The sequence below is a fragment of the Peromyscus californicus genome, unplaced genomic scaffold, assembly GCF_007827085.1.
Source record: "Peromyscus californicus insignis strain IS unplaced genomic scaffold, ASM782708v3 Scaffold_5__1_contigs__length_169319896, whole genome shotgun sequence".
Taxonomy (NCBI): domain Eukaryota; kingdom Metazoa; phylum Chordata; class Mammalia; order Rodentia; family Cricetidae; genus Peromyscus; species Peromyscus californicus.
Genome location: NW_026294573.1, coordinates 35,532,804 through 35,550,036, shown reverse-complemented (window position 1 = coordinate 35,550,036; position 17,233 = coordinate 35,532,804). Strand labels below are relative to the sequence as shown.

The 17,233-nt window shown below is 44.3% G+C and overlaps 1 protein-coding gene across 5 annotated transcripts in view; it reads right to left on the bottom strand.

Annotated features, from left to right (window-relative positions):
• The window catches only part of St3gal3 (ST3 beta-galactoside alpha-2,3-sialyltransferase 3), a 230,597-nt gene that overhangs the window by 76,965 nt on the left and 136,399 nt on the right, over positions 1–17,233 (bottom strand). For 3 of the 5 annotated variants that reach the window (XM_052718551.1, XM_052718549.1, XM_052718550.1), the window contains one exon: positions 11,641–11,733. The exons of the other annotated variants lie outside the window; for them this stretch is intronic. In XM_052718551.1, the coding sequence (XP_052574511.1) occupies positions 11,641–11,733 (93 nt within the window). The remainder of the gene's footprint in view (positions 1–11,640; positions 11,734–17,233) is intronic. 5 annotated transcript variants of the gene reach the window in all.

The window sequence follows — 17,233 nt, the reverse complement described above, 5'->3', positions numbered from 1 at the left end:
GTTATGAACTGTACTGTAAATAGCTGATATGCAACCCCCAAAGGGGTCACGACCCACAGGCTGAAAACCTCTGCTTTAAAACAACATTTAAAGTGTTTATTGTGATCAAGCCTGAGATGTGTATTTCCCAGAGAGTAAAATAAACAAAACAACAATAACAAAACCCCCAAACTCATCTAATTATAATGAAAGTCACTGGCAAATGGAATCCATTTGCTAACTGCTCAACTAACTGGAATGACTTAACATTTATACAGCCCCAGGAGATGTCATCCGATCTCACTGACTGACCAACACGGGCAGCAACGCTCAGACTTCCCCAAGTTCACACAGCCTATTACGTGAGAAAGTCACAAGGGCTCAGTGTCACGAGGACACTGTCCAACACTCACGTCTTTCCAACGCAGTGTGCGCTGCAAGATGCTGGAATAATACAGATGCAGATATAATATTGTTTTATATTATTTTAAAGACATCTGTTTTCTAATAAGAGAAAGAAAGGCATGATCTGGGTGGGCAGGAAGGTAGGGAAGATCTGGGAGGAGTTGGGGGGAGGAAATCACAATCAGAACATATTGTATGAAAAAAATCTACTTTCAATAAAAAAATAAGGAAAAAAAGAGACGATGCTAGATAGTTGATAGCTGCTGTGTTTCAGCCTAATCCCTGGATTGAAGCTGGATTCATCTGAAACTATAGAAGAGATCAGAACTAGGTTTGAGCTCGTATTTCCAGTCTAGACCTCTTCATGCTGGGGACTGTGTATATGCAACAAATGACATGTGCATTCCTCTTTTATGGTACATGAGGACTGTATCTATCAAGAATACAATTGCAGTTGGAGCCAGCCTGCAGCCTGGTCTACATAACATGAGGACTGTATCTATCAAGAATACAATTGCAGCCGGGCGGTGGTGGCACACGCCTTTAATCCCAGCACTCAGGAGGCAGAGCCAAGTAGATCTCTGTGAGTTCAAGGCCAGCCTGGTCCATTACAGAGCGAGATCCAGGACAGGCACCAAAACTGCACAGAGAAACCCTGTCTCGAAAAACAAAAACAAACAAACAAAAAAGTACAATTGCAGTTGAGGCCAGCCTGGTCTACATAACATGGGGAATGTATCTATCAAGAATACAGTTGCAGTTGAGGCCAGCCTGGCAAGGCATCCAGGACTACATAGAAAGATCCAAAAGAAACAAACAAACCACAACAAAAAAAGAACACAATCGCAGCAAAGCTGAGAGCTGTCTGAAAAAAAGAGTATATAATGCAGCAAGTACAGGGCCAGGATGCAGAACTGGTCTCTGTCAAGCCAGAGGCCACCTCCACGAAGACAGTGCTAGAAGAATATAAAAGTCCAGTGATATCTCTAGGAAATGTGTGGAGTGCAATCGCCAGTATCAGAAATGTCTTTATGAAAGTTGTAGGCTACAAAATATCACTATAGGTTCCCTTGGCCCAGCTACGATCCCACAACCTGGTGTCTTTGGGTTTCCAAGTTTCCTTTGGGTCATACGGGAGTCGAAAGTGGGATGGTAGAGACTAAGATGTTAGTTCAGACCATTGTCTGTGGCCCCCACCAGCACCCAATGCTAGCTTCAGCAGCAGCTTCAGTTTTGTGTCTCAAAGTCACGAGTCAGAGCAGAGCAAGTCTGCAGTGGGGTCTTCAAAGGAAAAGGACTCCAGCGCATTTTTCATTTACAGACTGTTCTCTGCTCTCAGCGACTTCATTTTCATATCATCTTTATTCTAAAAGCCACCATCAATACCCTGCATTATTAAGCCTTTGAAGCTGTCTTTGCATTTTCAACACGAGAATTTCATTGGCAGTAGGATGGGTGGCTTTCCTGCCTGGCTTCTTCGCTTTCATTATCCAGAGCACGAACATTTTGTGAATCCTAATTTCACAAAATAACAGTGTTTACTGTTGAATCTTCCTCACTGGTGAAAATGCCACATTGCTGTGTTTCAGGGATTTCTGTTTTACACCATGTTGTGAATTTATGTTCATGCATGTAAGCACCAATGTTCCATTTCTACATGCCACCTTGGTTTCTGGGATTTGCATGCATATAGAAGCATGTGCACTGATATGTTTCTCTATTTGCCAGTATACTCATATATAAATTAGGGTCTTGGAAAGTGATGGTTAATATGGCTTGTTATTTGGGTGTTTTGCACATCTTTATGTATTTTCATTTGTATGGACTTGTTGGAAGTGTGTTCATGTCAGTGAATGAAGGCACAATTTGCTGATCAGTTCCTTCATATTTAAAACCAATTTATATTGATAAAAACAAATTACATTGATATAACCAATCAACTTCTGTAAAACTGATTTTTTTTATAAAGTAAAACTGCTTCTTTACCTTTTAAAAATATTGATGCTATAATACAAACCCAAACCTTACATTTGTACAGTGTTCTTGGTAAAAGTGTCAAGAAATATTAGTTACTCACATAGAAAGAAACCTAGGTTCCAACCTCATTCCTAACATCAAAACCCAAAATTGATAGATTAATAATTTAAGCAGAAGTTATAAAATTAAAGATAATAGAAGAAAACAAAAGGAAGGTATGATGGTTAATTTTTTTTTCCTTTTGAGATAGAGTCTCACTATGTAGTTCTGGCTGTCCTGGAACTCACTCTGTAGACCAGGCTGGCCTCCAACTCCCAGAGATCTGCCTGCCTCTGCCTGTGCTGGGATTAAAGGTGTGTGCCATCACATGTCATGATGGTTAATCTTGACTGTCAACTCCAGGGGATTCAGGACCACTGTGGAAACAAATCTCAGGGCATCTGTGTGTGTGTGTGTGTGTGATGGGGGAGATCCAGATTAGGTTAACTGAGGTATGAAGACCCACTCTGAATGAGTGATACAATTCCCTGGACTGGGATCCTGGACTGGACAGAAAGGAGAAGAGTGCTGAGGCTAACATTCATCTCTCTGCTTCCTGACTGTAGATGCGATGTGACCAGCACCCCACACTCCCCCTGCCAGGCCAGGATGTATCCTCTCCAACTGTAAAGCAGAATAAATCCTCTATCCCTAAGTTGCTTTTTTTGGGGGGGTATTTTGTCACAGAAACAGGACAAGTAACTAAAACAGAAAGTGCCATCAGATACTAACACATGCAGGCAAATTTTAAAGCCACTACAGAAGACAACTTGCAGATAACCATTAAAAATGCTTACGATGTTTGATCTGGAAATAGTACTTGGCCCTACACAATCTTGAATGTGATGTACAGAAAAGGTTATTCATAAGGTAATACTTTTAAGAGTGAAGTTTGGAAACTGTCCCTCAAAAAAGGAACTGCTTAATTAAAATATAGAACACCTACCCGATGGAATGCTAGATAAAAAAATATGAGAGGAATTGGGCATGGTGGTACATGCCTGTCATCCCAGTACACAGGATGAGTTCAAGGCCAGCCTTAGCTACATATGAGTTCTATGCCTGCCATGCTACATTAGACCTTGTTTCAAAACAAACAGACAGACAGACAAATAGATAGACAGACAGACAAAATGAGGGGACATTTGCTGCTAGCTATCACGGAATATAGGAACAAGTTTTATCTTCCAAACTTAACTACTAGAAAAATATATGAAACAATGGTCTTCAGAAAGAAATACAGTGAGCCCCATGGCCTGGGTCACTGCGTGGGGACAGTGTCCAACCTGCAGTGAGAATCGGGATCTAGACAGAGCTTGGAGGTCTTTCTGAGGTGAGCACACACATCAACATTTAGGAAGGCCACAGAGCCTGTAACTCCCAGGACAGACTGCGTTAGATGAGAGAGAGACACAGAGAGCTCTGAACGTCTGCAGAGGACACCCCCAAATCTTCAGCCAAGTACTGATCTGAACACACGTGAGAGGACACTCAGGGGCCTAAGAACCACCAGGAGGAAGTAAAACAATAAATAAACAAAAATCTAGTGTTCAGACCAGACTAGGAGCTGTTTCTATTCTCATAAAGTAGAGTGGGAACACATGAGCAGGAGTGGAATTACTGACATGGGAGTCTTGGGGCAGTGTTCTCAGAAGGGCACTGCATCAGAAGGATAAAGGGTTCCAGAGAGGACTGCTCAACACCTGCCCAACACTGTTAAAGCAAGCCTAAAGGGCTCCCACTGTTTCCAAGTAACTTAACTAAACGCACCAAAATGTAGTGCCTTTTAAAGGAATACAACAAAATCTAGCACAGCAAAGTGTAAAAACCTATCATGCCCAATAAAAATTGCCAGGTAAAGAACCAGAAAAATATACAATAGAAACCATTCCAGAATTAGCAGACAAGAATGTAAAAGAAGTTTGCCTCAGTTACTTTTCTATTGTTGTAATAAGACACACGACCAAGGCAACTAGCTTACAGAAGAAAGAGTTTATTTAGGGCTTACAGTTTCAGAGAGTTAGAATTCATGACCATCAGGGCAGGGAGCATGGCAGGCAGGTAAGCATTGTGCTGGAGCAGTAGCTGAGAGCTTACATCTGACCCATAGCAGAAGGCTGAGAGAGAGAGACAGAGACAGAGACAGAGAGAGACAGAGAGACAGAGACAGAGAGAGACAGACAGAGAGAGCGCTAACTGGGAATGGCATGGTTTTTTGAAACCCCAAAGCTCACCCTCAATGACACACCTCCTCTAATAAAGCCACATCTTCTAATCCTTCTTCAACAGTTCCACAAACTGGGTACCAAGCATTTAAATATGAGCCTATGGGAGCCATTCTTATTCAGGCCATCACATAGCTACTAGAAACATGTTCATTAAGCAGAAAAAAACACGGACATAGAGCTGAAGAGATGGCTCAGTGGTGAAGAACATTGGCTGCTCTTCTAGAGGACCCGGGTTCAATTCCCAGCACCCACATGGCAGCTCACATATGTCTGTAACTCCTGTTCCAGGGTTTTCACACCTTCACACAGACATACATGCAGGCAAAACACTAATGAACATAAAATAAAAATAAATTAAAACATGGACATAAAAAAAAAAGAATGAGATGGAAGACATAAAAAGACCTAAAGGAACTCACAGAAATTAAAAACATGATATCTAGAGATATCGAGACCATGATTGGAAAAAGTACAGAGACAACTAGCCAAACTAGTGGAAACATATGAACTGTGATCCAATAGCTGAGGAGCCCCCATGGTACTGGACTAGGCCCTCTGGATAAGTGAGACAGTTGTTTAGCTTGAACTGTTTAGGGGGCCCCCAGGCAGTGAGACTGGGACCTGTCCCTAGTGCATGAGCCAGCTTTTTGGAACGTAGGGCCTAGGCTGAGACATTCTGCTCAGCCTTGGTGCAGGGAGGAGGGGACTGGACCTGTCTCAACTGAATGTACCAGGCTCTGCTGACTCCCCAAGGGAGACCTTGCCTTGGAGGAGGTGGGAATGGGAGGTGGGTTGGGGGTGAAGGCTGGGGGGGGGAGGACAGGGGAATCCGTGGTTGATATGTAAAACGAATAGAAAATCTCTTAATAAAAAGAAAAGGAAAAAAACATTAAAAAAACATGATATCTAAAAAATATACAAAATGTATACTTGGATTGTTTCTACCTTTTTTTTTTTTTTTTTTAAAGATTTATTATTTATTATGTATACATTGTTCTGCCTACATGCATGCTTGCAGGCCAGAAGAGGGCGCCAAATCTCATTTCAGATGGTTGTGAGCCACCATGTGGTTGCTGGGAATTGAACTCAGCACCTCTGGAAGAACAGCACAGTGCTCTTAACCGCTGAGCCATCTCTCCAGCCCTGTTTCTACCTTTTGACAATTACGAATACTGCAGCTTAAGCTTAGTTATAGATATTACAAAAGAAAAAAATCAGACAAAACAAAATTATGAACCCAGAGCCCCTCAAGCAAAGTGAACCCCCAGCCAAATGAGCACAAAGAGCACCCTGACAAGGTGAAGCCCCACACTGGACACCATCAGTAAAGAGAAAACCTCAAAAGCAGCGGAAGAAAACGCAAATGCTTCTATGAAAGAAGAGACAGAGAAGAAGAGACAGAGAAGAAGGGAAAACTTTTTAGCAGAAATTACGCAAGCTTTAAATAAAAAAAGAAAATAGTAAGCCCCCAAACAAGCACTTGTTAAGTAATTCAATAAAATCACATGTAGTAGTGACAAAAAGAAATGGAGCTGTTAGCTGGGCAGTGGTGGCACACACCTTTAATCCCAGCACTGGGGAGGCAGATCTCTGAGTTCGACGCCAGCCTGGTCTACAGAGCGAGATCCAGGACAGCCAGGGCTACACAGAGAAACCTGGTCTTGAAAAAAACAAAACGAAAAAATTAGAACTGTTTTAAAGTCCTCCAAGGTAGTGTGGGTGTGGGAAGAATTGTTATTTAGCCAGGAAAACCTTCAAAGCCACAAGTGTAACAAAGACTTTTTCAGTCAAACTAAAGGAGTTCATATGCCACCAGATCTGCCACACACACAAACACTTGTGCACAGGCACGCACATGTGTGTGCACACACTAAGTTAAAAGAGGTTCAGAAGATGGAAATATATATTTATTATGTCACTGGAATCACCAACATCTGTCCCTTTGTGATTGGCTTATTGCATTGGGTGTAACATCCTCAGGGGTTCACACTGCAATGAGTCAGAGTTGCTTCCTTTTCCTGCTGAAAAATATTTCACTGTCGGAACCAGTTTTATTCCCCCTTCACCTGCTGATGGGCACTTGGGTTGCTTGTAGCTCTAAGCAATTACGAACAATGACTCTGTGGCCTCAGGTGCACTGATTCCGGGGTTCCTGACTTCAGTTACTCTGGCTATGCACCCAGAAGAAGGATTGATGGATCGCATGCTAATTCTATTCTAATGACGTTAGGAATGACCACACTGTTTCCCATACTAGTTGCACCATCCTATATCCCCAACAGTGCACAGGGCTCTAATTTCTCTACACCTTACAAGCTCTTCTGTTTTTTGGGCAGCTGCTCTGGGTATAAGGTGGTTTCTTGCTGTGCTTCTGCTTTGCATTTCTCTAATTAGTCATGCTGAGCAACTTTTCATAGGCTTCTTGGCCATTTGCATATCTTCCTTGCCTATATAGGTTCTTGGTCTATTTTAAAACCAAGTAGCTCTTTTTTGTTGAAGAATTTTAAGAGTTCTTTGTATATTTAAAATATCTTATTTTTTAAAATATGTATATATGTGTGTGTTAGGAAATAAATGAAACAATGTTGTGGCTTTATGCTAGATGGATAAACAGATGTAAAATGCATGAGAAAACAGCACAAAGAATGGAAAATATTATTACATAAGGTTGTTACATTCTATATGAATGGTTTTGAAAATAATTATAAATTAAAAATGTATCTTATGAAATGCAAAACATCCATTAAAAACAAAAGTAAGCAATACAGCTATTAAGCCAACAGTGAGGGTAAAATGAAATCATAGTATGCAATTAATCCAAAAGGAGGCATGAAAAGAAAGAAACAAACAGGAACTAATGGTAATGTAGATTTAGGCATAACCATATTGATGACTTATATATAAATGGCATATAATTTTAGAAGCATTCCAATAAAAGGTAGACATTGTCATACTGTATTAAAAAGCAAGGCTCAACTATGTGCTGTCTACAAGAAACCCACCTTTATTATGAAGACATAAAGATACCAGCAGATTAAAAGCAAAGATGGACTGTTGCCCCACCATACATGTAACAGCTTAAGAGCAAACAAATGTATACTTCTTCATATATATATATATATATATATATATATATATATATATATATGTCGATAAAGCTAATTTTAATCAAGTGGAGCAGTTACAATGATTGACATTATCTAAGAAAATTTCACAAGGATAATTACTAGTGAAAAAGAAACATTTCAAAATAACAACAGAATCTAGACATCTAGAAAGGTGATATGATAACTATAGTGTACAAGAATCAAATAACAGCTTCAAACTGAATGAACAAAAACTGATGAATAAAGATTTCAACACTCCTGTCAGAATTAAGTGGATAGAAAGCCAGTAGAGACATGGCAGTTTGACAAACACTATCAACCAGGCTCATCTGATATCACTTGTAGAGTACCCAGTAACAGCAAATATGCTCTTCTCAAGAACATCTACGAAGATGGATCAGATTTTGCCCCATAATGCAGATCTCAATCATTTTTAAAGTATCAAAATCATAGAAAGTATATTTTGATTACATTCATACCCTCAGACAACTACAAATTAAACAACACTTTCAAGGAGCTCATGAGTCAAAGAAAAGTCATTAAAGGAAGTTAGAAAAAAAATACATATCTGTAACTTAATTTTTTTAGGTCTCTGCCCCTGGTTCCTAAAAACTTCAAGATAACAACACTAGAGGTATTTTCCTCTTATTTTAAAATTTGTTTTTAATTCCTTGACATTTCATACATGTATATAATGTACTTTGGTCATTTCACCCCCAGATCGCTCTTTCTCTCATCCCTCTCCCACTCTTGATGAACCCCTCTTCCCTGAAAGTTCACCTACTCTCATGCCTTTGGGGGGCCTTCATGCCTTTAGGGGGGCCTTCTGTTCCAATACTGAGTGTCTTCTGTAGTGGTATTTGCTCCACCCATGACCTTGGGCTATATAGCCCAAAGGAGGCGGTGCTTCTTGCCATTGTATGTGACCTCTTAAAAGGAAAGGGAGAAGGGTCATAAGGTACACTCTCCCTGGTTCCTGCTTCCTGGTGTGAGTAGACTGCCAGGTGGATTTGCTCCCAGTCAGAACAGAGGATGACTTCAGTTATTTACTTGGTTCTGTATTCATGAGTGTATTTCCTCAATTTATACCCTAATAAATTCTCTAATATTCCTTAAGCAGACTCCTGTGGATTTCTCACTTTAATCTGGTACCCATGTTGGGTGCTACATGCAAGCAAATGTTTCTCTCCCTCCTGCCTGTTCCCAAATAATTGATTCAGAGGCTTAATATTACTTATAGATGCTTGGCTGCTAGCTCAGGCTTAATACTGACTAGCTCTTACATTTAAATTAACCCATAATTCTTATCTATGTTTAGCCACAGGGCTTGGTACCTTTTCTCAGTGCAGCATTCTCATCTTGCTTCCTCTGCATCTGGCTGGTGACTCCTCACTCCACCCTTCCTCTTCCCAGCATTCTTAGTTTGGTTACCTGCATACACTTCCTGCCTGGCTACTGGCCAATAGTGTTTTATTAAACCAATTCGAGTAACAATTCTTTACAGTGTACAGGAGAATTATTCTACAGTATTCTTCTGTTCCAATACTGGGCATCTTCTGCTCCAGTACCGGGGGGTTCTTCTGCTCTAATACTGGGGCTTTTCTGCTATGGTATTTGGGGTCTTCTGGTCAGATATTGGGAGATCTTCTGCTCTGATATTAGGAGTCTCCTGCTCTAATATTGGGGTCTTTTGTTATTAAATGTGGGGTCTCCTGCTCTAATATTAGGGTCTTTGTTACTAAATTTGGGGTCTCCTGCTCTAATACTAGGGTCTTTTGTTATTAAATTTGGGGTCTCCTGCTCTAATATTGGGGTCTTCTGTTATTAAATTTGGGGTCTCCTGCTCTAATACTGGGGTCTTTTGTTACTAAATTTGGGGTCTCATGCTCTAATGTTTGGTCTTTGGCGCTCACTCCTGACCCAGAGCTTCTAAGACTTTTGTAATTTTCTGAGTGACAGGAACTAGCATAGAACTCCAAGTGCCTTGGAATTTTGGGGGTGACAGGAACATCTTTTATTCTAATGAAGAGGCTGTCGGTGGGTGCCTGGAGAGCCTCAGAATGGGGAGGACTTCAGGTGGACCAGTCACGTGATTAGAGGACAGACCGTTCCAGCCACATCTACTCCACATCCTCCAGGGATGGGAGAAGGGCTGAGGGGGTGAGCTGATTAAACTGCTAACAATGTAATAATCATATCATTTAATATCATACTGAAGAGTCCACTTAATACAGCAAGTCAAGAAAAAAGAATAAGAGGCACCAGGGCCAGTGAGATGGTTCAGTGGGTTAAAGTGTTTGTTGCAAAGTGTGAGAACATGGACTCAATTCCCAGAACCCACATAAAGGTGGAAGGAGAGAATCTACTCTGAAGTTTCCTCTCACCTCCACATGCACGCTGTGGCATGCCTCAACTCATCATACACACCATGATAATAAGTAAGATAAAAAGGAGAGGTTACTATACTGGAAAAGATGAAATAAAACTGTCTTTAGTAACAGAAGGACAGACAGAGATCAGCAAAATAGCAACGTACATGTCAGCTGATTTTCAATAATTCAATAAAATCAAGGTATTTTAGTGCATGTGTGCACAAGTGTGTATGCACATGTATGTATATGTGCATATGTGTGTATGTGTATGCATATGTGTGTGTTGTGGGGGTTGCCAACACTATTTTGGAACCAACAAACACCTATATGCAAATAAGGAAATCCCAAGCTCTTACATGCCACTATATACAAATAAGAACTCTAAACAGGTCAGAGGCTTGAATTCAAGAGTTAAACCCATAACAATTCTAGAAGAAAACAAGAAAAAAAAACTTTCTGACCTTGTGTTTGAGAATATTTCTTAGATACAACACTCAAAGTTCAATACATAAAAGGAAAAAATGTGATGAGTTGGACTCCATCAATATTAAAAATTCCTGCCCTGTAAAGACATTGAGAGAATAACAATCCTCCCACTACCCCCCACCCCCATTCCTGGATACTCAGCATCTGGGACTGTCAGTTACAGCTGGTGGGACAGAAAACTGGTACAATCACATTGAAAGACAGACAGCTTGGCAGTTTCTTACAAGTGAGGCACACATAGGACACTGGACCCAGTCACTGACTTCTAGGCATTCACTATGAAAAGTGAACATATGTATTTATACAGCACCCATCCTCTGTGTTTTAATGGCTTTCTCCCTCCCCTTAAGCCATGGGCCAGTGCCCTGGTGGCTTTCTCTGTAATTGCCTCAAGTTGGAATTACCTTACATGGCCTTGACTTCTGGGTGAACAGAGCGTTACATCTCTATTATGAAAACTACTCAGCAACCAAAAGACGCAAACAGTATATACGACAGATGCATGGACTCGACTACATCCCACCAAGTGCCAGACGCTCCCTCAGAAAGCTACACACCATGACTCCATTCACAAGACGTTCTAGAAACACAGCAGGGCTAGAAATAGGTCAGGGGTTGCCAGAGGGTGAGGGAAGAGCTCACCAAAAAGCAACATGGGGAATCTGAGGGAGACAGGCACGTGCTACTGATCGTCAAACGTTCAGAACGACACCAAAGGCAAATTTTATTGTATACATTTTGCATAAATTAAACCGCAACAAATATTTTTAACAAAATTATGATATACTGATACAATTATGTGTAATAATTAAAAAAATGATATGGGTTTTAGCACTTGGGAGGCAAAGGCAGGTGGATCTGTGAGTTCAAGGCCAGCCTGGTCTATACAGCAAGCTCCAGGATAGCCAGAGCTACATAATGAGACCTTGTCTCAAAAAAAAAAAAAAAAAAAAAGAGGGGAGGGGAAACGGTCAAGCCCCCTCAGACGTTTCACACGGTTGAGTCTCAGCCCACGCTGTCCAGGCATCGCAGAACAGGGTCACTTACCTGGGGAAAATGGCGGTCATCAGGGCTGAAGCGTAGCCGGGTTTGCAAGCTCCCTCTGAAAAGTTTGCGTACTTGGTGGCTAGCTCGGCAGGCCTGCGGGAGAGAAGGAAGGTCAGGGCTTGCTGGACCCAGAGCCGCAGGTAGATGATCAATTCACCAGGAGCTGCAGGGACTAAAATGGAATGAAGTGCTCTTCCTGAAGATAGGCATTTCAGGCTCTTTCCACATCAGGGTTTAGGAATGAGACCCACAAGTTCCTTATTAGAGAGTCCAGTAAAAAGGTCCCTTGTTGGCCTCCACAAAAGGAACACCCTTGGTTTCAAAGATTCTTTGTATAAACCTGATCACCCATGAGGCAGTGCCTGGGACTAGACACAGTTGCTAAGGCTCTGACAGATCCAGAGGGCACTGGCCCTCACACCTTCCTGGCACTGGCACGTCCCCGTGTGCCCAGTCTCCTCTGATTTTATCCCCTCCACCCCCACCCCCACCATCCATCCAATGGGGACCATTCACAGTGGCCTGAACACAGACACAGCAAATGTGTGTGACTGAGCTACCGATGGATCCCCCTGACTGATTTTCAGTTGAGCGTGCTCGCCTATTCAGTTTGGAATTTTCCTGGTCCTTCTCGTGGAGAATGCCAGGCCCTTTAAACCTAAACTCAGATGTGGGCTTCACAGGGGTGATGCCCTGACCCACGGACTGAGCTGCCTGCCTCTCTGCTCTGGGAGTTTCCCAACCCACCGTCCTTATCCTACATTCACTCCCAGCTGCCCTGCTCCACCACAGAACCGTCTCTCGCTACAGCACAAATTCTTGAGATCAGACCTCTGCCCGCACTTTGCACAGAGATGGGCACGCAAAGACCCCTGTAATTGTTTTGAGAACCAGAAGGATGCTGACGGCCTCCCTGCGCTATGATCTGGAGACGAGGCCATCTCAGGAAGCCACGGGGTAGAAAGCAAGCAGTGTCTGGAGGGTCGGGTTCTGGCCTTGTCTCTGCTGTGTGACTAGAACTGTATCATCCCACGGCACCAGGCTTCCGCATCCTGATGTGTTCAGTGTGGTGCTGGAGTCACAGTCCTCCCCCACAGTTCTGCTCCATTGCAGTCTGGGAAACATCAGGACATCGTCAGTAAACGACCCAGTGAACACCAGGACTGCAGGCCCCACCAGCTGTCTCACCTGCCGGTTTTGAATCCCAGCCTTTCTGCCCTCCCCCCTCCCCACTGGGCAATTCTCTGTGGCTAGCTCCCCCCGCCCCCGGGTGTGGTTCAATAGCAGGCTGGCCCTCAGCATGGCCCTGCAGGGATTGGAGTGTGGGTGTGTGCGTCTCTGCTGGACAGCCAGGAAAGATGATACATCATCTGCTGGGTGTCAAGTCCAGTTCACCCACGGAGGTCTAGTCCAGGGCCTTATGTAAGTGACTGCTTGTGAAGTAGATGCAGAATTTTAGAAATCTACATTTTTTAAGCCTTCCCTGCCAATGAGATTCAAATGAGATGCAAACACAAAATGAGGGGCTGAAACTTTATTTGATAAACAAAACAAACGTAAAGGAGAAAAACTGTATTTTCCTGTGTAAACAACTGTATTTGGGAAATGAAATATAGACGTCAGTGCAATTACGGAACTTACTGGAAGCTTCTGGATGAAGGGCAGTGACTAACAGTCCCTCCTCTCAACAGCCCTGGGAGTGGGTGCCATGCATCACAAACAGACTCTCGGGGCTCAGAAAGATGAAGAGCCGGACCCAAGACGGTGCAGCTACATCTGCCCGTGTCAGGCATACTGACGTGACATGGCCGGCAACATGATTACAGAAGCTGGCCTGGAGCCCAGCACCAGCAGGAGCAGTTGACATGGCCGGATACGGGTAGCAATGAGGGTCAAGAAGGCCTCACCCCACTCTTTGAAAGTATGTACACAGCGCTTTGGCCTTCATGCCACGTCTCCAGAACCCTTACCCTCAGGGCCGTCCGAGTGTTGTACCGAGTGTCTGTGGTCTTTCTGAATTCCAGAACGTTTACAAAGACGTTGGGAGACAGATGGCAGTTGTCATTCCTAACACAGTGCGTTGCAGAATGAAATGCTCAACAGATGGACCTCTGGCCATATCTCTCCTCTCCCTAGAGCATGCTCTCAGCTCTTGGAACGTGCCTGAAGAAGGGCTACGGGGCAGCCCAAGCCTAGGCTTGGGTCATCCATGGTGGAGAGAAGAACCTGCTGGCCAGATGGAGTGCAGAGAAGAGGGAGACAGCCAGGGTAGGCAGGAATTTGCTTTTCCTAGGTGTGCAAGGTGGTCAAGCATCAGGGATGATGAATGCTAACCAATTCATTTAGAAAGCCAGACTGGGTATAGCAGGGCATGTCAATTATTACCAAATTAAAATGCCTTAGAAATGGCCTCCCGAATGTCCCAGTGAGAGAAGAATAGGGGGAGTGTTGAGGATTCTGAGTCATACAGCAGGCTGGGACCTCTGGGGCAGATAGCGGTCAAACTCACTAAGATTAATGGTCGCCTGCTCCCTCAGGCCAGAATAGTTAGTTTCTCTAGGCACTCACTCCAAATGCCAGGAGGCCCCCAGATGTCTGATCAGATCACTCTGCCCTTGTTCTTCTCCTGTTCTGCAGCTGGCCTTTCACTGTGGAAGACGGAGCATTTCACTCACTAAGAGTACCCATTGTGCTACGAACGTGACTAACAAGTCCCCGGGGTGAAGAGTGTAAACCACATGCTCTTCAGAGGAAGACCAGATGACCAGACTGGAGCCCAAAAGAAAAGCCAACTTCCACTCCCCCGCTTTGATCAGAAGGGCCGCGCTCAGGGAACCAGGCCAAGTATCCGGCAGTGAACGGAAGGATGGCTACATATGGAATCCGAAGCTTCCATGGAGGACACCGGAAAAAGGGAGCGAAGGGTTGGAAAAACTCTCACCCTTAGCCTCCTATCCCGGGGATCTGGTGAGGCTGGGGTGAGAAGCATGTTTGGGGAGCAGAGGGCTGGCCACATTCTCAAACACCGTACAAGTGCTGTAAGACACAGAAGGTGGCAGAGGCAGGCCGACTTCTCATCCAGGTGCTAGGCATCTGGCTCATGTCTGCATTCAATCACAAGGGAGAGCTGCTGTGCTGAGTGACGGGTGTATTGCAGAAGTCAACATTTGGGGGTCTTCCCAAGCAACATATAAGTGCTGTAAGGAAAATGAGGTGGCAGAGGCAGGCTGAGCACCTGGCTCATGGCTGGATTCAGTTGCAAGGGAGAATTGCTACTTTCTGACAGACATGCGCATTGGGAAGATCAACATTTGAGATGCGACCAGAAGCATATGGGGATGGAGCAGTAGGTGGAGACAGACAAGGAGGCTCAAGCCTAGAATCTCAGTTCCCAGGAGGCTGAGGCAGGAGGATCGACACAAGTTTGATGCCAGTCTGAGTAACAGAGTGAGATCCTGTCCCAAAAAAACAAAAACAAAAAAGCAAAAACCAGGGGAGAGTGTGATGTTCCACAGGGGACGGTGGTGACCAACACAGGGTACGCTGTTGAGGTGAGCCCTGGGCTGGAACACTGAACTTCCCTGGAGCTGATTCAGTGGTGGGCGTGGGTGGGAGTGTGTGTATGGGGGGTTGTGGGTGTTCAGCTCAGGTTCCACTGAGTTTAAGAGGAAGCAATGGAGTAGAGTCAAAACAGGGGCGATTTTGAGGAGTTTGCTCTAAAGGGAGACAGAAACAGCTGGAAGGAGAGCGAGGTAAGAGTGGTGATGTGTTTTTATCGTCATTCTGAGGATGAGCACGTTCATACACTGATCAGAACAAGAAAAACTCCCGATGCTTCAGAGACAGGGTAGTTGCAGAAGGGATGTCCTTGGGAAGGTGGGAGTGGGGAGATGTACCCTGACTCCCCAAGCCAACTCCTCCCACTCCCACCTGTGGTCCCCACACACTTAGAGTACAGTTCATCCTAGAGCTCATGTTTTCAAACACTCTTTCTGCCCCACCTCCTCCCCTTTCTTGCTCTCATTCACTCACTCAACAAGTATCTGGAGGCAATGGCGTCACTGCTTGGATTTTTAGCCTGGCTGTGTCATCTTGCAAGCTGTATAATTTGGAGGCATGTTACTAAACTGTAAGATTTTTTTTTAATTAGGAAAGTGTGTGTGTGTGTGTGTGTGTGTGTGTGTGTGTGTGTGTGTGTGCTATGTGCATGTAAGTGCAAGTGTGTGCAGAGAACAGAGGCATGAGCAGGTGTTCACTGAAACAGCTTTCTGTCCTAATTTGGAAAGAGGAAGGGCCCAGAAGAGGTGAGGACAGTGGAGGGGAGGAGGTGGTGAATATAATAAAACTATTTACATGTACGAAAACATCACAACGGAACTCATCATTTTGTACCATCAACATGTTAGTAAAAAGTAGGAGACATGTCTGTCCTAGATCATTTAACACAGGATGTGGCACAGAGTGTGTAGGTACCAAGCCATCCGACAAAGAACAGTCAGTCACTTTGACTTGCAGAGCTAATCAGTGGGAGGGAGGGGGGTGATGGCTGGGGCAAAGAGCCTGAGGGTCAGTCTCAAGGACTCTACAGCTCAGTGATGGACATCTTGTAACCAACAGACCCACTCCTGGAGCCATCTTACTACAGAGGACTGGACACTAGTTATGAGAGAGGCCTGAGTGGAACACTAACCCACCGCTTTGTCAGAGCCAACCGCCCGGCAGGGGTCGGGGAGCCCCTCAGCACTGTCTCCTCCGTTCCTCTTCCTTCCTGAAGGTCAGCTTCTCCAATGACTAGAGCTGTTTCTGGGACAACCGTGGGACCCGGAAATGGTAGAAGGAGCTTTGCTTAGCTTTGGCCATCTTATTTGATTATTAAACATTTCCATTTGAATTTTCCCACTAAAACTGTCTTCGTGTAAGAAAATAACTCAATGCCATCATAGCTCCTCTTAGGCACCCAGATGACCCTTTTCTCCTTAAGGGTAGTCTGTCTGTCTGTCTGTCCCTCTCTCTGGTGCTAGGGGTCGAGTCCTGAGATCCTGCATGCTTGGTGAGCGGTCTAGCTCTACCATAGAGCTACAGCACAGTCCCTGTCTTTTCTACTGCTGTCCCTCCGACCTTGTGACCATAGTAACAAGGCCCTCTGCTGGGAATAAGGGCGTGCTGGGCTGGCTGTCCTTGGACTGTCCTCAGTTTCTTCCAGTAGCCACAGGTGGTGGGTGTCAATCTACTCCACCCTGGCTGTCACTGTGCAGACATGCATCTCTCTACCATGTTTGTCTGTGCTCCTGCTTAACTGGGGATTCTGAAGCTGACATTACTGTAGTGTAGCCTCATTTGGGGGCTTGGCCATTGTCTTCATCCTGGATGGCAGGATGCTCGCCACAGCCCTCCCTGTGTGTTGGCCTGTGCGACACAGACAGTTCTCACAGAAGCTCCACCAGGGGCCTGCTGCAACGGCTCCAGATCAGTTCTGTTTCCACACTTCAGTTCTTTAAAAATATGAACACACCCTCCTTCTGGGTGGTAGTGAAAAGAGCAAGGGAATTAACACACTGAGCGCGAGCCAAGTGCCCGGCAGCAGATCTATGAT